The sequence below is a fragment of the Candoia aspera genome, chromosome 6 (genome assembly GCF_035149785.1).
Source record: "Candoia aspera isolate rCanAsp1 chromosome 6, rCanAsp1.hap2, whole genome shotgun sequence".
Taxonomy (NCBI): Eukaryota; Metazoa; Chordata; class Lepidosauria; order Squamata; family Boidae; genus Candoia; species Candoia aspera.
Window position 1 is genome coordinate 26,497,854 of NC_086158.1, and position 25,767 is coordinate 26,523,620.

The window sequence follows — 25,767 nt, forward strand, 5'->3', positions numbered from 1 at the left end:
TTCATTCACCCTTTGATTCTTTCCTTACAAGTCTAGTTTGTTCAGTTGAGGAACACCAAACTTTCTTCATATTACTTTGAGCATACCCACAATTATTGGAAAATCAGCTTTTCTGGGTGCTTAATGTTTTGTCTCAAAGTTCTCCATAGATCTTGTCTTTTTTATTAATGTACACTATCTTTTGGTTGAGTTTCATATCTCAAGAACATCAGAAATAGATAAACCCTGGGAAGAGTAAGAAATGACCAGCCATCCAGGAAATTGAGATTAGATCATAGAACATGTGTCAATTGCATAAGAGTTTGACTAGGGCCAACTCAGAAGTCTTCTGTGATCTAGAGTCGCTCTTGTACAAGTAGGAATTTCCAAAGTCTAATTTTTGCCTCCTGCAACAACCCTTTTGGTTAGCCTTTCCTGACCTAGCTATGGAATTCTAGGAATTGAATTCTATCATATGATGGGTGTGCTGGCTGAGGAAGGCTGCTTTGTCCCATTCCATTCCATTCCATTCCATTCCATTCCATTCCATTCCATTCCATTCCATTCCATTCCATTCCATTCCATTCCATTCTTGAGTGTGTTCCTCCCTGTAGCTGCAGAGAACTGTGCCGAAAGGAAGATGCAAAAAGGCCATTCCAGGACAGAATTCCATTTACTAAAGTTATATTGCCAGCTAAAGCAGCCTTAGCCTAAAGCTGGCTCTGCATGCATCTACTCATCCACCCATGTGAACTCTAGTGTCCTTACAACAATGATTTTTTTAAAACAATAGCATACTAGGTAGGCTGGCAGACATACAGCTACAATTTTTTGAAGACCCCAGAACAAATTATGATGGCACAAAAAAGACAGAAAGTGTACAAAAGCAATTGTGAATTAAGTTTTCTTTAATCAGCCTGGAAAGCCTTTTTTAGTACAGATGATTAAGGACATAGCGAGCGATATATTTAACAGCAATCAGGGTTTCTTCACAGGTTGGCTTTATTTGAGATTCAGGAAGAGCGAAACCATATCGTCCTGTGTCACGAAGTTCAAAGGTGAAGGAATATTTTATACCCTCATCATAAGCCCAATCATCAGAGCCACCAGCAGCAGGATCTGTAAATCAGAAGGAATGGGATACATTTGCTAAAAAATAGAGGACAGGCAAATAGAACTGATTTTCATAAGTTTAACGTATGGTATCAGTGACTTGGCATCCTCCAAGATGTAGTTGGTCTTTAATACCCATAAACTCCAGTACCTATGGCTATGCTAGATGTCTACTATTCACCTGGAGAGCATGAGATTGGGGAAGGCTGTATTTCTTCCAACATCATTATGCAGTATATGTGACACACCAATTGTGATATTTTCCACACTCAATAGATAATTTTACTATGCTTGATTCCTTTGCTTTTTAATCAGCCATGGAACTTCAAAGCTAATAAATTAAAACAGTATAGTCCTACTTGCTTTCATATATATCACAGTCAGTGCATCATATTATGAAATATGGGGGAAGTCTTTCTTTGGTAACACCTCTACAGATCACATATACTGTACTGACACACTACTCAACAGGCCTGAACCACAAATGATGCTTTAGCAGTATAGTATAATTGGGGAAATATTGGTGAACCAACAGGATCAGGCAAAATAGTAACATTAATATGAGAAATACAGCATCATGCCATATTTTACTTCCCATTCTTTCTGTTTAATAGTAAGGGACTGATTTAGAAAGTTAGGAAGCAATTGTAAAGAGCAGGAATAACAATACAGTGACTAATTAAAATGGCTGAAGTCTCATGAGATCACTGAATCTTGTGAGATCTTATGAGAGCTCAGTTGTCTTTAAGCAAAATCAGGCAAGAACTCAAGGATGAGATTGCAGAAAACTTTGAGTTTTCAAATGACTCATTTTTAAATTTGTTGGGTAGCTGGTGCCTGAAAAATGGGGGAATTGCTGTCTACTGTATATGCATTCTCTGTAGTATTCTAATTCCAGCTTTTTATGAACAATAAGCATATCATTCCCATAGTTACTGTTAGCGTAACACTTACAAATTGTTGAAGCTCCTGGCCCATACGTATATTGGGTGCCATACAGTGTTGCTAGTTCTCGAATGGCTGCTTTAGCAATAGAATTCTTTAGAGAAAAGATACATTGAGTTAGACATTCAGGTGTCTTGTTCAGAATGGAAGCCAACATGGGAAAAAGACTTATTTTGGGAACTAGGTATCATATTTTTTATTACTATACTCAGCCCTTAATTCCAGAGATTCAGAGAGAATGTCAAACAACGAAGATGCTTGTGGCACTTCAAACACAAAGTAATTTATTCTCACATAAGCATTAGTGGTTGTGACAGAAGGTTTATCTCTGAAAATTTTATTGTTATGACAGGTCTGTCTATATCTGCTATGATTCAAACAGCATATCAGTCATATTAATTAGTTGTTTTCCACAGTAATAATAGCAGTAGCAATCTAATCTGGGTACCTAGCATGCATTTACATGCACAGGTATATGACTGAATGAACATTCCCAAGCATGATTCAGACATTATTAAATTATTCTAAAGCAATATTCAAGCAGGATGGGATTATGCTGAGAGACCTTCCCTGATGTCACAAAGATTTCAGTGATGTCTCCATATGCAGTATTGATATATCTAGAGATAGACATTTAGCAAATACAAGTCATAAAGCGAAGTTTCAAGCAACAAGAAATCAGGGTAATGTAGAATTCCTGCTTGTATGGAAGCCTTTATGTCTCTTCTCCATGGATGTTTGCATTACATAGGCAGATGTCAAAGGAAGGACTGCATCATCTGCACAGTGATGGGAATGATGCTATATGTGACAGTTCCATACCTCCTCAAGCATTTCTTTAAATAATGCTTATTTATACAGATGTCCCTATATACATTTGTCCTACACATGAAGACATTCAGGGGAGGGCTATAGCATAGACATGACTTTGGGAGGAAGTTCTATATGGTGTGGCCCCATTCCTATTAAAACAAAAATATGAGCTTGCTATGACACTTATACTCCTTGATAATTTTTCACAAGTTGCTTCTTAACCTTTTATTTCATGTATCTTAAGCAGTTACAGTATAGTAGCTTCTGAATGTTAATTCATGAAACACCTTCGTTACTGTTGCTCAAATGGTCAGCTTTGCTTCAGTAAACTATGGGTTGAACGTGGCCAAAGAGCTAGTTTAGATCTTTCAGAGGGTGTTCAGTTTGGGTCAGGTAAGATTTGGAAAGGAGCACTGTGAAAGGAGGCAAGCAGAAGGTCCCACATTCAATCCCTGGCTTCTCTGGGTACAGCTAGAGAGGATCTTGCCTGAAATCCTTGAGAATAGCTGCCTCTTCTCTGCTAATACTAGGCAGGTGAACTAAATATCTGAAACAATTGAAGCATTTTATCTTGATTATGGGAAAAATGCACTCCCTAAATCCAACAGGATATCTGTCATTTATTTATTTATTTACCTTTCAAAGTAAAATTTCTTTCAAGTCAACATGACTACATGAATATGTCCATGCACTTTGGTAACAATATAGAGATGATTAACCATGTCTCTCTTTACCAAAAGTTATATTAATTGGTTCAATACTTGGACTCTAATTTGCCAAGGTTCTCATTTGGCTCTTGCGTGAACACTTAGGGTCCATTTTTCATTGGGGGCTGACCCCAGAATCTCTCTCCCAAAACACATCCTCATTTCTGATGGGGATTGTAGAATGATCATATTTGAAAACTGTTTTCAAATAATAACCATATAATCATAGCTGATACTGTGTAATACACATGGATGTACTGTACAAACTCAAACACAAACTCAAACAATTAGGAGAGAAAAGATAGAGCAGATTTTTTGGATCTAGAAGAAGGTAATTAGGTATTTTCTTAGGTTTGGAAATTATTTCATCATTGCTTGCTTTTCTACAGAGGATTCAGGGATTTTATTTTTACAGTTTTTAATATATAACTAGTTTTTATCCCTCTATGAATTTCTAAGCATTTTCCTGTTCAAGTACAAGGAGAGTTAAATGTATTTTGTTTCATATTTGCTGGAACTGATGGACCATAGGATGATCTACACTGGAACCTAAGCCAAAGCATGAGCACATTCTGAATAAAACTTGAAATATTTCTGAGAAAAAAGTGATTAAATTGACAAAGGTTTTAAGTAGCCCAATATAAATGTTAGAATGGTTCATGGTTCAGTTGAGAGCATCTGAAGATATATTGCAAATAGCAGATTCTCATTAGTTACTTCTTTTCTAAAAGCAGCTGGTGCTTGGTGGAATTTAGATTATGCAAGTCATTCTAGTCTGTAATAAACAAGGACCACAGAAAGGGACAGGAGAATTGGTCAAGACAGCGTTACTCAGTTTCTAATTTTTCCAGTGTTAAGTTCGTTCCACTCTTTCTGCATCAACTTTCTAAAAAAATCTGTACCCAAAATTTGTACTCAGTTTTATCTGCATTTTCCCTCATTTTTTAATGTGCATTTTTGCAAATCCTGTCCCCAATTTAATTTCCCCTCAATTTTATGTTTTTTGTTCTAGAAATAAAACTAGTTCTGGGCATAAGCATCCACAGGGAGGCAAAAGGGGGTAAATAACAAAATCTGTATTGCAATGTTGTGACACTGACTCTACCTTTTACATACTTGTGTGCAACATCACACATTTCATGATTTTGGCATCAACATAGCTAAGAATGGATGCCTATGCTTCTGGATTCCACTATTTAAAAATGTTGAATTAAGCCCAGGGATTTTGATTTTGACACTGCAATAGTTTTGTTTTAAATAAGTTATTCATGGAAGGAGGGGGGAAAATGCATTTATCACTTTAGGGGTCACTGTATTGCAGATGTGGAGAACTTCGTTATACAGAAATTAATTCTTACTCTACCAAAAAGGCATATTCTCAGCACTGCAGATCTTTTCAGAGCAGCTAAAGAATTGGATTTTTCCTTCTTTCCTGATCTTGATCTCTATTCATTCACTGAACCCTGAAAAACTATCTGTGGCAAGTGATGTGAATCCAAACTGGTCTCTGTGGGCTCTGTTCAGGCCTTCAGATAAACTCATGGAAGGTGTAAATAGGGAGAGAAGATAGGGGCTTGATTTACCCATCACTCCATCTCCATTCATTCAATAAACCATTGAAAAAGTATCCTTCAGAAATATAAAGGCCAAGTTCTAAAAAGATCAGTATGGAAGGGGAAGTTCATAAAGAGACATGTCAAAGATTGTGGTTTGACCACTTACTTTATCAGACATCTGCCAGTTTTCTTTATCGTATTTCATGTCAGAACAGAAATGAAATAGGATAACATTCTGATAAATTTACTTTATCATTTTTAAATGGGTTATAATCATTTTAGTTTAACAGAGTATTCAGAAATAAGCTAAATGGCTCTTGTCAGGTTCTAGTAAGAATTTTGAACACAAGCTGAACTCACAGTCTCCTCTCTAATGCTTATATCATTGGAAATACATTTTAATTTATTCAGTGGAACTGTACTATTCTGCACACTTTGCAACTAAGTCTAAATAAACCAAGTAGGGCTTCCTTCTGGATAAACATACATGTCTCTCCAACAAGCTTGATCCAGCCAGCTACTAACCCAGTTAAACCTCTTTACCACTGGTTCTGATAGCATACAAATCATACTACCTGGGTCAAAACCCACCACTTGGGAAGAAGGAGTCCTTGCTCACTTTATCCAGAGACGTACTGGCAAAGCCTTGTGACATCACTAGTCCCTTCCCCATTGGATAGGCAGGTAGCAATGGGTGTGGCTTGGCCTCTGCAGCCAGTGTGAACTGCATTCTGTGCTTTGAGGCTTAGGCAGTGAGGGACAGTTTTGGTTTTTCAGCCACTCTTTCTCTCCAGCTTTTTTTTTTTGAGAACTAGGTATAAGTTATGTCAACTGACTGGATTTAGGTGTGCCTACAGTGCATCTAACTGAGTGGAAATTGATCTAGTCCTGGACATGACTAGATTAGGGGTGTCTACAGGGTGGCAAGTGATGAAAAATTCCTGATGACATCATCACACAAATTCTTCACCTTATGCACTTGTCTTGGCTCTTGCAATCCCAGTATGAAAAGGCGCCACTTGTGTGACAAAGACACTGCATATATGCCATCATTTTGGCATCACAGCAGTTTATTTTGTATAATTAATCCCACTGGATGTGAGTTAACTGGTTAGTTGGCCCCTTTGTTACCATAATACACTAATCTTAACTGATCTGGTTAAGTACATTATGGGAACAGAATCACCATACATATTTCCCCTTTTCCATACTAAAGGGAGATCACTAAAATAAAACAACAGAAATTCTAAGAGAATCTGTATGCTGTTGAAACCAGTGACAAGAGAATCCTACTGTAATTATGAACTGTATCAGTTTTCTGTTCTTGCATTTCAGTTAGCTGGTCACATTTTAAAGGTTTAGCTAGCTAGCTTTTAATGATCAAATAACTGTTTATGCTGCCAGCTGCCCAGAGCTGATTGGAGTTGGATGGCATCTAAGTCAAAATAACAAACAAATACAAAAATAAATAACAAAAATAAGTAAAATGGAAGTAAATTTACATCTTGCCCCTTAAAACAAAACACAACAACACTCCAGAAAGCTATTCTTTTTATAATGTTTGAAAGGATAAAAGGTTTTTCCTTCAGGAGTTTCTCTTATGTGTAAATAACCTATAGTTTTAGATTATCAATTTATTATGGATAGAGGCCAGAAAGAAAATTAATATTTATCTTTTTTTTTAAAATCAATTTTATCAGACACACAGATACAGCCTACTTTAAGTGTGAATTTAGAAAACCTGCACTTAATAACTAACAATATAAACAGCCTAAGGTTGCTCCCAAAAGAATATATTAGGTCATGTATTGACATGATCCAACACATTGTAAAAAAGAATATTAAAACATTTCTAAACTGAAATGCAGTCTGTGGCCTTGGTTTGGTTGACAGCCCCCTCTAAGAATTAACTAATCAAATCCACTGACCACTGGGAGACTTTGGAATTGTGTTTTATCAGGTATCAGTCCACACTGAAAACAGTTTTGGAAATTTTGGCTTTTCAATAGATTTCAAGTTTATAAAATGGGAAGGGAATTTGCTGTTCAAAAAGATAGTGAAAAAATGTTAAAATTACCACTAGTTGTGCTCAAATCCTAGGGTTCACTCAACATAACTTTTGGAACCTGTTCTATATTTCTATTTTAATATAGACCAAGCAAGAATATTTGCAATTAAAAAATGTTTTGTCAAATGAAAGGCAGAAAGAGGGGAAAATGGATCCAGGTCTTTGGAATGGTCCTTGTTAAAACATTGTGGTTTAAGGAGAAAAATGTATGTAATCTAGCATCAAATAAAATTGTCCCAGGCCTCCAAGGCAAAACTATAAATCTGTTCTTACTCTCTGTCTCTGCCCAAAATCCTGATATTTCTACTTGGGAAAGATTATAAATCTATCTGGATTCTGCAGCAGTACATGACCACTTTTGTTTTTCTGGCAACTGAAAATTAAAATCCTCTTGATTTTTCTAATAATCTATTTATCATATTGTATTTTAGTGCCAGAAACATCTGCTTTTTAAATATTCCACAGTACTAAAGTAATTTTCTTATGTGAATATTATTGTTGCTTTGAGAAAAAAAGAAAGAAAAATTAAAGAAAAACATAAAGAAATGTATAATGTTCTAAGCCACTGAGTTTACGAATTATCTTGGACAAGGAATACATGTCCATTGCTATTCCTGTGCATGAATGAAGAAAAAAAGAAGTTTCTCAGAGTGTCCTTTACATCAGAAGACATCAGTGAAAGCAGTAAGTGTAAATTAAATTATCACTTTGTTCTGTTTTTGTTCCTTTTCCATGTAATATTTAGTTCTGAATTTGACTTAAATATGTGCTGAACAGTACAAATTATTAGAGACTGTGACCCACAGATTGACCCACCATATATATATATATATATATATATATATATATATATATATATATATAGTAGGTATACTCTCATTCTCTCTCTCTCTCTCTCATTCTCTCTCAATCCATTATGCCAAAAGCAAACTACATTATGGCTTAATGTGCTGCATTTTTAACCTCTTGGATTTTATACTTATTTATATTGTATTTTATATTTGTAAATTGTTTTTATAAGATCTTAATTGTCTATTATTATAGTCTTAATTTTATTGTAAACTGCCCAGAGTCCCTCTTTTGGGGGAGATGGGTGGTAGCAAAATTTGAATAATAAATGAATGAATGAATGATCCAATCTAGTGTCTCACTTCCAACTAATAACCTTATACATTCCCGGCCTAACTCCACTTTGCTAAAATCTCATTCTTGAATATGAATTCACCTTTGGACTGTGATTTTGTGTGGTACCTCACCTCCTCTCTTATTTTAACCCATATATGAAACCTGGTGTGTTTCTGCATTACTGACTTGGGTCACTATTTGCTTCTTCAGCAGCCTAGTCATGGTCTATGCAGGTCAGCCTCACAGAGTTTGACATCAGAATTAATATTTAAGTTTGGGTCCCATGATAGGAAACTGATTTTTGTCTACTGGTACTATTAAAGTTAAGTTAAAAATGAATGTAACATAAAAGAAGAACTTCACATAAGAAAATATTATTTGTTCAGAAGAAAAGGGTTCAGTGATACATCTGCGTATATCTGAGCATACAAGCTCAGGCCATTTCTGGATCAATGTCTCTAACCCTGTCTGTTGCTAATTAAACAGGAAGCATTTTTGGGTTGATTTGCCTGTATCTTCATTACTGTTCCCTGTCTTCCCTCTATGGTACATTCCCTTTGCTATTTAAACAAGGTGAGAATGTGTGGAGACACAGCTAGTCATGGGCAAAGAAAGTTATTAGAAAAAATGTTGAGAAATAGATACCTAGGCAACCACTCCTCCTCTAAGACAGTAGCAGCTAATGCTTCCTCAATCCATTCACGATACATCAGTATGTCTATTGTAAATTTAAGAATAGTCCTTTATAGTCAAAGCAATCTGTCTGGGTGGAAGTGGGAAGGAGACTACACATCCCTTGGAGCCTGGTTTAATGTTTACTTTTGATCTTTCAAAGGAATGGAGGTCAGGTGGGAAGAAGGAAGACTGCCTGTCTGGAAAAATAGAGCAAACTAATTGTTATAAAAATTAAGCTGAGATGCTGCAGAGTTGTGGAACAAGTTGGAAGGTGAGGGAAAGCATGATTCACTGGACAGCTAACAAGACTGTCTTCTAGGAAGGGAAATTATTTGGTGATCTTTGGCCTTTAAAAGATCTAGCAAATGAATTGTTTTAAAGGGGAAAATGGCTATAAAAAGAAGTGCAACAGAGAAGCATAGCTTGCGGGCTGTATTATAGCTGGCATGCAAATTTGAGAGTTAATGAATCAATCCAGTTCCTCTATATCCTATAGAAAGGCCCCAGTCTTAACTCTAATGGACTGGATTTCTTTCATAATCTACTTTAATTCAGTCCCGCTGAGCTGCTGAGCTTGCCGAGCGGAAGGCTGGCGGTTCGAATCTGCGTGACGGGGTGAGCTCCCGTTGCTAGTCCCAGCTCCTGCCAACCTAGCAGTTCGAAAACATGCAAATGTGAGTAGATTAATAGGTACCGCTTCGGCGGGCAGGTAACAGTGTTCTATTTAGTCATGCCAGCCACATGACCACGGAAGTGTCTACGGACAAACGCCAGCTCTTCGGCTTTGAAACGGAGATGAGCACCACCCCCTAGAGTCAGACACGACTGGACTTAAGGCCAAGGGAAAACAATACCTTGTTTAATTAAAACACTCCATTTAAAAAATATCTTGGCATTTGAAATGCAAGAAACTCAGGGGGGAAGACACTTGTTCTAAGCTGATTCAGCAACAGAGAGGAAACACATATATTGCAAAACTGAATCCTCCCAAATTGTAGCCCAGGATAAATTATTTGATGAAAGACTCACAACTTTCAACTTTACTCTCACCGAGTTCTACTTACCAGTTCTACATTGTTTGGCGTTAGATTATAAGTATAAGAATATGGATAGAGCAGCATCTGGGAGTAAGAGTGAATGGTCAAGTAAGCCTTGATAGTTGAGCGGTTTCTACGAATGAAGTCAGCCAAAGCTTTGGTCTCCTTTTCCGATTCAGGTTTACTACCACAATAGGTATCATCACAGGGTCTTTTTGAAGCACCAACGCCTGAATGCAGCAGGAAAAGAAATGACACATGATGGAATGTTGGTCTAAAAGGCAGAAGAAGTGTACGTTTCAGGCTTCCTCATGATTTGGAGTAAGACTAAGTGTCATTGAACTGGCTAATAACAGGATGGAACATTTGCATAGCATTTTCAAATTTTCAGAGCCTTTCATGTGTCTGTAGGTCTATCAGTGACTGGATTCACACATTATGCTAAGTCATAGTTGTTTTAGCTATGGCTTGTTGCAATGCTATAATGGCTGGGTGCACAGAACATACTAAGAATGTTACAGCTCAGCATGATGTATGAAGTAGATGGCAGTAGATGGAAGAAGGGTGACAGATAGTGGGCTGCACAAAGACATGTCATGGCATCAAGGCAGAAGGAAGATTCAAACTGGGAATGACCTGACCTTTTTAGTCACTACACTATATATCATGCAAAGTCTCAGTCTCATGTAATGGAGTCACAAGTTATGTTTAAAAGCAGCTTTGGAAGTAATATTTATTTTACCACCCTTTTGTGTTCAGTACTTCACCATTCTAAATAGCACCTCCAGAAGTTTTCCTCCTTACAACCAAATGTGTTTTCTTTCTTCTACTTCTACAGTCAAACTCATTCTCCAAAAGCTATTTTCATTTTTTGATTGTGGAAAAAACTGGCATTACTCTGAAGCAGTGCAGTTAGCTAACTGAGCAGTTAGTTTTTCTGAGATGGCCAGATGGATGTAGGAAAATGGATAGAGGCCATTGTTGTTACAAAATGGTATCTCCGTGTGATAGGATACATGAATTGTGAAAGGGGCTATATGAATTATGGGCTTACCTCCAGTGAGACACCCAACAGCCACACACCTTGCAATCTATGTTTGGAGCACGTAAAAGGGGATTCTATGGACATACTAATGTATATTAATTTAACTCATCAATGTGAGGGGCTAGTTTGGTCTAATTAGAACCCCCCTCTTGCATGGAAGAGCTTGACACCTTCCTAATCAGCATTCACTGATGAAGATGTGGACACTGAGTGGAAAACTAGCCTGCACAGTTCTGCATCCCCCAACATTGACTGTGGGGGTAGGTGTAACTGAACTCTTCTTCCATCCTATTGTGAATGATAATTTACAATGTTTCTTTGTTTGTTTGACATGCAATTCTTAGGAATAGGCATCTACTGTAAAGAAAAATTGTCATCAGTAGTTCAAAATATTTTATATATTGATTTCTTCCCATCTCCCATGTATACAACAGCAGGAGGAAGAACTATCTTCTGCCAGTTTTATTGCTGTATAATGTTACTTGTCATTACTGCCTTATAGCTTAATACCTTATAGCTTAACAATGAGAGTACATCTTTACGTATATATATATACTATAGCTCTGGGTTTAATCCCTACAATCTCCAATTAAAACAATTTCAAATGTCAGGTGTGAGAAAGGCATCTTCTAAGTTCTTGGAATGGAACCTGCCAGAGTAGATCATACTCAGTTGACCAACTTGGTGCCCTGTGATGTCAAGATCATATAGAAACACCAACCTCAGGTTGTACAGTATTTTGGCTTCCTTCCTGTTTAATATTTGTATAAGTTGCAAGGCCTGAAAATACAACCACTCTGGAGGGTACCAGTTAGTGAAGGCTGAGATAGACCAATGCCATACAGCACTGTGAATTATATATTTTTACTGGGCAGTATTTCATAAGGCTGTGACAGTCCCTTGAAGAATGTGCTTTGTAATTCATTGGAGTGCATACAGCACTACTTTTTGAACCTTTAAAGCAGCTATGTCTTTTTGCAGGTTCAAGGCCACTCTGGAAGTTGCTTCCAGCTGCCTCCACATGAGTGTGACTGCACAGCCATTTGGCTTTGTGAAAGCTTTAATAATTGCTTTAATAATTCCAAAAGCAGAACTTAGTATCTGCTCCTGTGCATTTTGAAGCACCTCTTTTGAGGGATTTGCAAAGCATTATTATTTAACAACACTTTACCATGGGCCACTATTTTTGTTGTCTCAATATATGCATGACTGAGTCTATTCCATATTGCTTTGCCACATTACCTGCAGTGTGAAAATGCTTGATGTGAGCAGAAATTTGTTCAGACCTGTAATAGTTTAGCAAAAGTAACTGGCAAAAATTACTTTGCTCACTGTTTTCCAGAAATACAGAGGAAGCCACCCTGAATTCAAAGTAAATAGTACATAGGATTATACTCACAGACACAAATTTTATTTCATCTGTACATGTGTATATTTTTGGTAACTAATAAGTTGTTCTCTCTGAAAAGAGGAAGAAACTTTTTGCTTCTTGCTGACAGAGAGAAAGAACATGTAACGTAGATAGAAGAAACTGAATAGGGCTGAGCTCCAAACCACAGAGCACTTCCTTCTTAGAGATATTTAATATTCCTCTAAAACATTTATTTATTTTTCAGCATATTTCCACAGCAGAATTTGATCTTATATTCTCAGTCTCATTGCTCTGAAAACTTATGTTTGTGGATTCAATTGGTAAAATATTCTTTATTTTCATGAGACTGTGTTAAGGATTTGGAACTCAGCTAGGGCTGACGTTTCTAAACTCTAAGAATTCAGCATGAGCCACTTAAAATTAAGCATTTTTTTCCTTCTTAGAGAACAGGATACTTACTGCACCATTGAGCATTAAAATTTCTGTTGGGATCAGTACCAATACAACTAGTGCCAGCATTTACAGAACGAGTCTTTCTCCACATGCGAGACTGAAATGGAACAGATTTGTAAATGTACCTTTTGAAAGATAATTGATATAATAATTATGAGCTGATTATACATTTTTGTATTATTTACCTTTGTCCAAGTGTAGACATAACCATCAATATTCAAGACAGGCAAGACATAGAAGTCTAAGTTGTCCAAAAGCTGAGTCATAAGGGTTTCTTTACCATAGGTCCGGACAGCCTACATACAGACCAAAGAGATAGCTGGTTAGGGCAGACCTAAATGACTGACCTTACTTTGTTTTCATCTGCATGATTACCAAATAGTACTACATGTTTTTGGCACAGGAATAGGAACATGAAGAAGACAATATGTCAAGAAGTAAGAGCAGCAGCTAGTAAGTACTAGCTAAGGGCACTAGTACAAATTTCACCTGCTTGCCAATTAACATGTTTGGCAATACTGAGCATACCAATTGCTAAATGAATGTGAATGTTAGAGAAGATTGATGAAGAGCCCTGGAATTGATATTCTTTTGGAATTAGGATATCCCTGAAAGACTATAAAGAGATCCTTTTAGTATTTTATGTCTATCTATCTGCAATAGTAATTGATGGATTAAGGTTCTGAATAGATAGCAATATAAAAGGATGAACTGATTATAATGGTAACTTTGACTATGATAGAAATTCATTGTATGGTTTTTCCCAATATTCAAAATATATTCAAAATAATTCATAAACACGTTAAGTATTTGATAGACGTTAATGATGGAGCCTCTGACTTCATCCAGTGAGGTAAAAAAGTCCTGATGGACTGTTACAAATGTTAAGTTTGATAACTACAATATTGTAAATAAGGTAAACTTTTGTTCTCTGCTGCATTACTGGAAGAGATAAAGAAATAATATTTCTAAACACATGAATTTGAATAGCAATTGCATTGCCAAAGATGTGATTTTCACTTTCCAAGCTGCTTCTGCAAATTTAAATGGACAGGAAAAGAATTTGTATCCTGTCACCACTGCAAATCTGTCAGTGCTCTAGATCCTGTTTACATTCTGCACTTTAGCAGGTCATGCACAGAGTTAAAACAGTCAGTGGGAGAAGGAAGTTAGAGGGAGCTCTTATGGAGCAAAACTAATTGCTCCTGGTCAGCTGATTTCTGTGAAGTGGCACAAGAGATTACATCCACAAGTGATCCTGGGAGTGGATGAGATTCTGATGCAGTATTTAGGAATGGCCACAGCACAGAAAAGGGCAAGGTTGGGTAAGGGTAAGGATTTCCTAACACTATTTGCATGGCATTGACTCCAACTGGATCGCTGTGTACTTTTACACTTCTGCAGTTTCTGGAAAGAAGAAGGGGATGGCTGCTTCCCCTATGAGTCATTAGTGATTGGGTGTTGCTGACACATGGGAATGAATCAGTTTTCTGGGAATGACTTGGTCATTATGTTTTGAAGATGGCCAAAGTCAAATGTGTTAGCTTGCCTGGTGTGAATTTTATTTGACTACTGTTGCTACCACTCCCTTTAAAAAAAAAAATGCAGTGAAAGGTTCTTAGCTGAATGTGAGAATCAAAACAGGCAGAAGTTGCATTGTAAGATTATTTGGACAGAAATCCTCAGTGAAATTTTAGTAAAGACAGAAAAGTCTTCTCTAAGTTGATCTCATGGACAGTCTATGTAGTTTTCTTAGCAACGGTATGAAAGTGGCTACTCATAGCCTTTTCTGGGTTTTTTTCTGACTCCTTAGCCTAGTCTAGAGCATTGATATCTTCCAGTAATCTTTTACTGAGGTACTAACCAGGTCCAACTGTGCTTAGTGTCACCAGATTTAAAAGACAAATATTTCAGCATGCGTGGGCAGCACTAAGGTTTAAAAAACTATCCAATTCCTTAAAAAGCCTAAGGAGGCAATAAACTAAATAGTGACATTAAAAACCAGCTATGGAAATCAAGAACAGAAGAGGCTGCTACTTAACAGTTTTAACATACTCTGGAGAATGTGCAGCTTCTTTAAGCTTATGTTAGAAGTGTACATTAATTATTAAATACATTTCATATGGAACAGTCTGTTCATTATATTCTAATTATAATCTAATGATATATTTCTACAAGATTCCCCATTTGTTATTCTATTTGAACTTCCCTGCCCCCACTGGACTGTGTACATCCCTTTCTGTAATTGCAACAGATTTTCTCTTAACAATGATTAGGATAAACTTTGCAAAGGCGGTAATCACAACTTTTTTTTTTTTTTGGCAATAGCAATTTCCAGGGATTTAGCCCAATGTCACACTCAGCCTCATCATGCTATTATAATGCATTACAATGCATTCTTCATGGCAATTAAAAAAACTGCTCCAAAATGCACACTGGAAATCCAATGAAAAATCAAAGTCAAATATTATTTTATAGGAAAGACAGGAACTTTGGAATAACAATAAGAATATGCTGAGGAATATTATTGTAAATAATTTTTCTTTAATTTCACAAACCCTCCCAATTCCATTTTCAGTTGGTCAATGATTTCTGCCATAGATATTTTCTCACCAACCTCTCGGACAAACCACTGGCAGAAAGCAGGCGAGATCCATTCTCTGGCATGGAAGCCACAATCTATAAAGATAGCTTTTTTATTTGGACCAGGCTTTCCCACCTATAAAAGAAAAAGAAAGAACAAATGAATGAATGAATACATAAATGAATAAAAGAAAGAACAAGTGAATTCTATTGGACACAAATGCTCAATGTTACCTCTTCTAATAGTAGTTCTAATCTCACTTGAGTTCATCTGGAGAGAGGTCACCCCTCCCCCTTTTATTTCTTTGGCTGGAAAATAAGTATATTTTCTCATCTCTACAAAACCGACATGTTCAAAGTGGCCATATTTTATCCTGGCTGATTATAGTGTATCTTTAGAGTCTGCCTACCTATACTATATTGCTTGTATATAACTCTGCCTCTTACATATATAGTAAGGTATAAAGTATCCAGATGCAAAGGAAGACATGGCTCCCTTATCTTTAAATGTAGTTCACAAGAGGGATGTTTATTGTGCAGAACTATGACAAGCTCCATCTGGTGAAATTCCCAACCATTAAAAGCGCAAGGGCACTGTTTTTTTGCCAGCTAATCTTTCTAGTAATGCAGTTTCTGTCAACGTTGGGTTTTTTTTTTTTTACATGTTACAAAACTCAGAAGTCAGTTCACACAGAAAAGCCTCATGTTTGCAGCATTATTCATGTACTCAGACTAGATCACAATTTTTAATTTTAGCAAATTAAACATCAGATCACAAAACAATGGAAGACAAAAGGACAACACTGGCTGAGAAAAGTGCATAAAGAGCACAGAGCTTTGAAGAACTCTATAATTAAGGACTGTTTTATTCAAATCTGGTCACCATTTCTTATGCTAATAAAGTATTAGATAGTATTTGTTTAAATTAGTAAAGCTTCTTAACATATCTTTGGCTAGGCTAGTGTAGAAATATTGACTATGAATATATATATTTGGTGACTTCGAGTCAGTCTTGACTCCCTGTGACTGCCTGGGTAAGTCCCTGCAGTTTTCTTAACAAGATTTTGGAAGTGACTTAGAGATTTTATATTTTCCTTAAGATCTCATCTGCATGTACTGTATATAATAATACTTATATTACTGTATACTGATACTTATTCCATATTTTCTTTTTTCTAATGCTCGATGTTTTATCTTCCAAATCTTGGGAGAAGAGCAAAATAACAACAACAGGAGTAACAAGAATTCACTGTAATTGTTTGTTGGGATGTACTATATAAAGGACAATTTGGGGTGTGAGATACTGTAGATTAAAAATAGGTTTGGCTTGAAGCAGGTAGTGGCAACTAAAATTTCATCCTTGGGCTTCTGTCCAGATCTTCTAGACAGCATGGGATATGATCAGGCCAAAGCACTTATTGAACAGCGAGTAGCAGACACAGAGCACCAACTGGGTCTAGACAGGCCCCCAGACTTTACTGCTAGTGAATCCAACAGGTACTCTGCCTCCTCTATGGCATACCTAACTAAATTCAAAGTAGGTAAACAGAGAAGAGCCTGTACTCTGGCACGATGTCATGCCCTCCCCTCAGCTGTTCTTGAAGACTCATACAGGAAGATTTCTTACCCAGAGAGACAATGCCCCTGTGACTCTGGACACACAGTAACAACAGAGCATGTGCTTCTCCAGTGTCTGTACTACAGAAACATTCATACCAGCCTCATCTCACCATTACTGCATAAATACCTAGGGTGCACAGGACACCAGCGTTTTGCTTTCAGATACCAACCCTCCTACAACATACAGTGTTGCCAGCTTCTGTGCCGCAGCACTCAAAATTTTTTGGATGATGACCTGTGCTATAAACTAGATTTAACCAGCACCTAGTTCACCGTATCAGAGTGCTTTGTAACTTGATAGATATAGTCTTCCACATACTAACCTTTTATGCTCACCCATCTAATGTTTCTACCCCTTCTTTTAGATTCTGGCTCTTTATATATACTTTTAGTTTTTCATTCTGTATCTTTTATATTTTCTGTCTTTTCATAATTTTTTTTAGATTTTTATTCTTATATATCCTTCATGCTTTTTAAAAGACTGTACCCCATGCTCCTTATGCTGGTCTATGACTGTAATAAAGATTTGATTTGATTAGGTTTGGAGTTCTTGCGTTTTCCATGCTGGAAAGCTTTATTTATTTTTGAAATGTGGGCATTGGCAATAGCACAGTTCTCATCACCCACCTCCAGTTGCATCACAGCTTAATTCCATGGACATACTGAGGATGAAGGGAAATAGTAGCCAGGAGCTGGAAAATGCTAAGGGCAATTCTGCTTATGCATTTACAAGACAGTTTTTAAAAACAACTTTGAAAAGTTAAAAAAAACACATATTTGTTTATTAAGAAATGTATATGCTGCCTGTCCCTTAACTGCACTGGGCAGTTGACAAAGATACAATAAAAATATCCATGAAAATAGTGTTAAAAGAATAACAGATACGAAACACAAACTAAAATAGGAACATTCAAAGGCTTGGATAAATAAGTATGCTTTAAGCCTCCCTCTAAGTGGTACCAAGGAGGGCGCTTGCCTCATCTCCAAGGACAATGATCACAAGAGCATAGGATTTGTAATGACGCCTGAACCATGACCATATGATTGCATCTTTAGGCTTGTCTCATAATCACTCAAGCTGCTTTGCCCTATGCGTCATTGGCTGCAACAGTTCAGTATGCCAGGGGATTCTGAGATGGGGAAGGGAGCGTTTAGAAGAAGCTCCTGTACCAAGTGCTCAGGAGAGTACTCAAACAGGTCACTGGAATCCAATTAACTATCTGGAATCTGATCAGCTTCATTAAGCTCTGTGGGTGGACCATGAACTGGTCCTTGCCCCTGGAGAGGGGAATGTGCTGCAACTATCTAAAGTTCAACAGGAAGCAAATTTGTCCTTGCCACAGGTACCACTTCTGGGACTCATCTCTTGCTGTCAAAATATGTTTGAAATATTTCACTCTGGCTCTGAAAAGGAATGAAATATACGCCACAATTCATTGCCTTTTAATGGGGCAGTGAATTTTGGGCGGGGATATCTTTTTGCAATAAATTGGGTAAAGGTGATAATTTTGATAGCAGCTTGTTGCTTAAGATCCAGTCTGATTTTTCTTATGTGAATATGCAGCCTCTTGTGTACTATTATTTATACTAGCCTTCTTTTCCCTAACACCTTCCAGATGTTGCACTACAATTTTCATTATCCTCAGCTGGCATATTTTAGTGATGGGGGAGTTTGTTGCTCAATATATCTGGAAGTCTGGTAGTGCAGGGTTCCAGCTCACATGGAGGTGTTTACATGTATATAAAGGCAATCCTGCTGCATCTCAACAGACAAGTAGCTTTCCAAGGTTGCAGCCAATGTTATTTGAAGCAGGAAGAGCTGCTTACCACTGTTGCATGTTCAATTCTATGTGCAAATATATCAGCTGAACAGGGCTAGGTGTTGCTTTGATATGGTTTAATGAGAGCGATCAAAGAAATAACTCTGCAAACCAAAGGCAAAATTCTGCAAGTCCTGGTACTGTGAACCTTTCATTCAGTTGTGCAGAGCAGCTGGGTCACAGCTGCGTAGAAGCCAAACAGAAATGAAAGGAGGAAATGCAGCTGTAGTGCTTGGTTTATTGCACCCTTAGGAAAAGCTCTTGCAAGTCAACCCTGTGGTTCTCTAATAATGATGTAGGGCCTATTCTCATGACCTTTAAAAGCAAATGTCAGTAAGAAGAAAAGTGTATCCCATGCTGATCTTATCAGCTCCTCACTTCCCTGAATGGAGAGAAGTTCCAGCCAGTATGACCAGAGTTTGGCTTCCTTTTGCAGGGAGGATCACTGGAGACCTATAGTGTTCTACAACATTTATCCACAAATATACAAGTAGAACAAAACTGGAGACAAAGTATAAGCAGTCTTAGCATGCAGGAGGTTTACTGTCCCACATATGATCCATAGAAAGAGATACCTGCATCCCCAAGAAGTGTTTCAATCTGCAGGTTACAACTGAACTCTACTATTCAGTGTGCACCCCTGTTTCAAACTGCACTTTAACACAATGACTTCAAGTCCCCCTTCGTGGTGGTGGTGGTGGTGAGAGAAAATGGTGAATCACCTTTGCAAAGTCCTCTAATGAGTAAGTCTCAGCTTTTTTTCAGTCTAGGGCCTGCAAGTCATCCTCTAGAGCAGTGTTTTCTGAGGAATCCTGGGAGTTGAAGTCCACACATCTTAAAGTTGCCACATGTCGAGAAACACTGCTCTAGACTGATTGCCTGGCTGCAGGAAGACTTTTGGAGGGGAGTCAAGGCCAATTTTTCAGATTTCAGAGAAGAAAATGTTTAAAGCTGGAAAAGGCTTTGCATACCCATTTCTCCTCTGACTTTAGTGTGCTTGCTTTCAAAATTAGCCATTTTGAGCTCAGTTATGAATGATGCAGTCTTCCGCTTCTTTGGGATCCCCAGATGGGATGCTGGCTGACTGCTAATTGCTCACCCTTGCCATAAAGAGACCTTGTCTGAAGTCCAGGTCCATTAACATGCCAGTCTTCTAACAAAGGGAGTTGCTGGCATGGCTTGACTAATATCTATATCACCAACTTTTAGCTAGTTAATCTGTATTGAGCAATGGAGCATGCATGCATCTTGCATGCCATGAACTGACTGGAGCCTTCTGAAATGTGGCCTAGCAATGGGGCTGGTGGAACAAAGGAGGAATCTGACCTGAATTTGGCATGTAATAGTGCAAAAAGCTCAGCTTGGCCTGAAGTGGTAGGAAATTAGTATAATACTGCCATATACTGAAATTATCCCACAAATTGGATCATGACTAGGAAATAGTCACTTTGGGATTTGAGTATAGTAGCTTTTTCTTCCTAACAAGGATGCAAATTTTAAGCCTTCTCAGTTACATCTTTTACAATGGATTTACAGGAAGTTCTCCTATTACTGGGGAAACTTTCTTTGTACTTCTGTTTCTGGATGATTAACATAAAGTGTACATCAGAATCTGATGAAACTCAGGTCCAGCTGCAAAGAGGGTTGGTGAAAGGTGAAAGGTCTCCTGTGCAAGCACTGAGTCATGTCTGGCCCTTTGGGGGAATGCCAGAGAGGGTTACTCCAGTTGAATCAGAATGCTTCCTTGCAATCAGGTGAATAGAGCCAATTCAATCTTAGCATCTCAGAAATGGGGGACATCTCCTTTTATTATTTTCACTACATGCATTTTTGTTCATTTTAAAAGGTAGACTCTACTAGTTAATTAATTGGATATTGTACAGATGTCCTTATGGGATTCCCCTCCTTCCCGCGTAACATTTAGTGTACTACTGCCAACACAGATCAAAATTACTACATGGTGGCTAAGGAAAGACTTGTGCCTTCCTTCCAGCATGGTGAAATAACAAGATTTTGTTTTGTTTTTGTGTTAAGAGGGCAAACTGATTAATTGTTTGCATCTCATTGTCAAGGAAAAAAAAAGAGAGAGAGAGAGAGAAGGGACTGAAGTTTATAGATCACTTTACAGCAAATATGTTTACAAATAACAGATGGAGTACACAATTAAACAAAAGTAAATTACCATTTACCTTGCTTATAGGAATACGGTTGAATTTTTATGCGCAAACTGTCAAATGCTTTTATCACAGGCTGTGCTATTCAGAAAGACTTTACTATCATTCCAAATGGATGAAAAATATTTTCATAAAGGAATTTATAAAATCTATGTTGGTTTCCTAAAGCAGTTTTTTAAATTAAAAAATGCAAATACAAATCCAGAGTTCGCGAGAGCTTAATAAATGTTGCTGTTTGCTACTTGCCAAGAGGAAATTTTATAGATTGGCTTTAGAATAAAAAAATGAATACCTTCAGGAGGTGCATTGGACGTCCCTCAAAAGTTGTTCCTATCTGTGATCGGGAAACAAGACCTGGATTTTGACTGGCAATATTAGCTGTCCAAGCATTTATCTGTCAAGTAAAAAATAAATCAGTTCATTTAATGTCATAAAGAAATGATGTAAGGAATGACTTAGACTAATAGTTCATGCAGATTAGTGTTACCTACATAAGAGGTGGAAAACATTTTTTTTCTTTCCTTGAGGAATGCAGACCAATGCAGTAGGAGTGGTCAGCCTCCTCAACCCAAGGAGGCTGAGTTATATGCTTACGTATGTTTTGTGCACAGCTAAAAGAGAAAAAAGAACTAGACATTTCACTTTACTATCTTCCCCTTTACCAGGGGAAGTAACTTGGGGACAAGTGGGATAGTGTAAGTTAGAAGTGCACAAACTGAGGCCAAAGGATTGCCTCATAGCATTGAGAACTTCCAGAAGCAGCACATTTAACACTTCAGTGAGACAGAACCAGGAAATTATTAAATACATGACTAGAGACAATAAGATTAACAAGACATAATTTTGATTCAATAGAAAGGCTAATTAAATTAAATAAATTGAGGATTTGTCCTGGCTCAAAGGCCAAATGTGGCCTTCACCTGAAGAAGAAATGTGCACTCCTGGTATAAATGGTATCAGTAGCTCAGAAGAGAGTCAATAATTAGTGTGCATCATGAGAATCTGGAGTCCTGGATTGTCATGTCTAGAAATCCATTTTTGGTTTTCCAATCCTGTTCTGTATTAACTGGTTGGAGCTTCCCAGGTCTGGGAGAAGGAGAGTGACCTTTCTCAACTAGGAAAGTTTTAACTGATGATTCTAGAGTTGAGCCTGGAATTGATGTAGAAAGCATGTGTGCTGCTCCTAAACTGCATGGGCTCTATGCCTGAGAGAGGACCTTGAGGAGCAGAGTAATATTTCAAAGCAAAACTGCCAAGTGGAAAGTGAAGCAGGATTTTCACATGTGAATCTTCTTTACCGTTTCCCACTTGTTATATTTTTCATACTGGTATCCAGTGGTCCGAGCACGATTGTCCAGTTGGGTATCAAGGGCAGCCTGAAGATTATCAATTAAAATTCTGCAATGAAGCAATAATACAGATTGGTTAAAATGGGTTATTTCAATTCCTATTCCTATTGGGCTCTCCAGATTTGTTAGGGTCTGATCTTCCTCCCCATGCTAACCATTAGGTCTATGTAAGTCTGGCCCAAGTTGTTTGATTTGAATTTCCAATTCCAACTTATGAAGTGGATTGATTTGATTTGAAAGTCCAATTTAGTTTTGATAGAAATATTCCCAACCAAGCACTCTCCAGATATGTAGAGGAACCAATATATTTAGGAACTCCTAACCTTAATGGTTGTTAGCATATGTTGGGAGTTGCAATCTCAATATATCTGGAGGACATGAGAATGGGAAAGGCTGGGAAATGTGCAACATCTTATCCTTGTTCACTGTAATTTACATTTGGAGAGTATGAGAGGCACAGTTTGCAATGCATCCCAGCCTTCATAATACTGTAATTAACAATTGATCTAGTTATACTGACATGATGTCAGGGCATTTCAGATGCATATCAAAGGCTGCTATCTTGAATTGCTATAGCAAGGACACTTCTCTGAAGTTTGTCAGGGACAATCTTTGAAAGAGCTCTGTGGTGCAGGCTGAATTGTGTACATTCATCTTTGGAGGAGGTAGCATCTCAGCACATGGTGAAATAACTCTTCCCTTGACATCATGACAATCCTACATTGTGAAGGACTACAGTACTATCAGATTACCAACTGAGACCAAAAAGATAATTCATCAGTGCATAACTAATGGATGAATCCCACCTTCCACAGTGTACTTTCCATTTTCTGTCAACTATATGTTTGCAATGTTGAAAAAAATGTAATTAAGTGCTGAATTAAGATGGCTTTGTGTGAAACTTGAGGACTCTATTTTGTTGCTATGTTTCTCCATCCCCTTGGATCTGATGTTCTCTAAGGTGCTAGTCTTGCTATCTATTTTTTCTTTTTCCTAATCCCGCTTTTTTGATTGCATCCTGGAACTAGCCATCACTCTTGTTTCTGGTTGACTGTTCTATGCTAAATCTCAGACATATTGACTTGTCAGTTTAAAAAGACCTAACTGTGCAGAGGTCTCTGCAAGGTTGTAACCAAATCAAGGTTTCACAGGATCCACAGGATGGCACTACTTACAACAGGCTTAGACATACATATTCCCAGTATTTATGATTGATCACAATTTATCTCTAATCAAGCACCATTGTATTAAGACTACAGATGAGCAAGACACATATTTTATATTCAGTTAGTGCCAACTTGCCCCCTTTCACACACTTCTGAGTCAATACTAAAACTGAAACTAAAGGATTCCTTGAAATGTGTACAGTATTTCTCTCAATTTTGCTATGCCTTAGAGTTTTTAGAACATAAATTCAAAAGACATGTAGTAAAGAGGCTTGCACACTAAATGTATATACTAATGGAAGTAGCATGCAGACATGTGTTATATTAGAAAAAATATTTACAAAAATCATACATGAGGCAATATTACATACTATAATGTTTGTTAGTATATATATGTGGTAAAAATAGATTAATTTTCATGAGAATGTTAAAAAATCCCAACAGTTTGAAACTGATGTGAAAACAAAACAAATCAAATTTAAGATCAAGGAAAAAAAATAAGAACTAGAGAAGAACCAGAACTTATAGACGCACCCAACTCTAATCTATAATTTTGTTTTATCCATGGAACAGTCTACATGGAGATTTGTGTACTACTGAACCACTTATATGTACTATATGTAGTAAACATTGTAAAAAAAAAACATACTCATAGTTCAGTCCATGATGCTGCAGAACGCTCTCAACTTCAGAACACTTGTCTGCTTCAATTCGGAAATCAACAGTCATTTCTGCTTTCACTTGTGCAACAGAATCTGGTTGCCAGAAATCAACCTGCAAACCCATGGCAAAAAAGGATGCATGATTTCAGGCTGGCTCAATCATTTCCATCAATGTCCTTTTCATAGTGTCTTTTGGGGTTATGGGTTAATTTTTTTTTAAATGGGGTAAATGATGGTTGCAATTGGGTACAACAATATAGTTTATAAGTTATTTATTAAATATATATGTGAAAATGGCCAAAATCAAATGTGTTAGCTTGCCTGATATGAATTTTATTTGCCTGCTGCTACCATTTTCTTTTTTAAAAAGAAAAATGGCAGTGCAAGGATCTTTATTGAATGTGAGAATCAAAACAGGCTTAAGTTGCCTTGTAAGATAATTTGGACAAAAATGCCCGATAACATATTAGTAAAGACAGAGAAGTCTTCTCTAAGTAGATCTCAGAGACAGTCTCTGAAGTTTTCTTAGCAACAATGTGAAAGTGGCTTCTCATAGCCTTTTTCTGGATTTTTTTCTGACATCTTAATCTAGTCTAGAGCATTGATATTTCTCAGATTGGAGTATTTCTTCCAAATCATTTACAAAGTATGCACAGGCCTATTGAACATAGCACTCCTTCCTCCAGATATATCCCAACAACAACAGTCTTGAGAATTAAGCTGGGATGACTGGTACAAAATAATCTGCAAGATTCCATGGGTGGGGATAGATTGGATTCTAGGTTGTTTTTGTCCTAGTCCAGCGCATCACTCTCTAGACTTTCACTATCTCTCCTTAATGTGCTTCAAACTCATCAGCTCTCCTCTTCTCTCCTACCTACTCTTCCTAGGTAGATAATGCTATAACATAGTTACACCACCTATACAAGTGAGATTATACATGTCTGCAGATTGGCATCTGATTTGTTTCCATACATTCTCTGTAAAGTGTCATGTATGTTCATGGTGCTGTATGAACAACCTTTAAATTCTAGGTGAAAGGTCCCCTGTGCATAGGCTGACCATATTTCCTTGAGACAAAAACCGGACATTGGGATGGTAAAATGGGACAGGGTTAAATTTATGTAATATTATGTAATATTCCGCATTCATGAAAAAGATGATACATTTTTTTAAAGAGTTTTTGCTGGTCCTTGCTGGGAAGGTGCAAGAGGGGGAGGTGTGGCAGTGGTTGGGTCTGGAGAGGCTGGTGCAGGGGTGGCGTTGGGCAGAGAGGTTGCAGGAGGCTGAAGGTGGGGGCGAGCTGGGACAGGAAGACAGGAATGGAGGAGTCTAGTGAACAGTTGTCCCTGACAATCTGTTCCTCTCTGGCATGCCCTTTTATTTTATTTGCTTCCTGCTGTTTTGGCCTGAGAGCCAACTGGCTTCTTTTCTGATGGGCGTGCTTTTCCGACCATCTTCCACTGCACTGATTTGTGGCAGCAACTCTTCTCTTCCTCATTGCC

General features: G+C 37.5%; 1 protein-coding gene across 1 annotated transcript; it reads right to left on the reverse strand.

The window, feature by feature from the left end:
* Window positions 1-910: 910 nt before the first annotated feature.
* Window positions 911-24,368, reverse strand: LOC134500555 (carboxypeptidase B-like). Its single transcript, XM_063307895.1, has 9 exons — window positions 24,250-24,368; window positions 22,384-22,483; window positions 21,378-21,479; window positions 15,506-15,607; window positions 13,074-13,184; window positions 12,895-12,985; window positions 10,046-10,248; window positions 2,047-2,131; window positions 911-1,098 (listed from the first exon to the last, which is right to left on the reverse strand). The coding sequence occupies exons 1-9, from the start codon at window positions 24,327-24,329 to the stop codon at window positions 911-913; spliced, it is 1,062 nt and encodes a 353-aa protein (XP_063163965.1). The 5' UTR covers window positions 24,330-24,368.
* Between the last annotated feature and the right edge of the window lie 1,399 nt (window positions 24,369-25,767).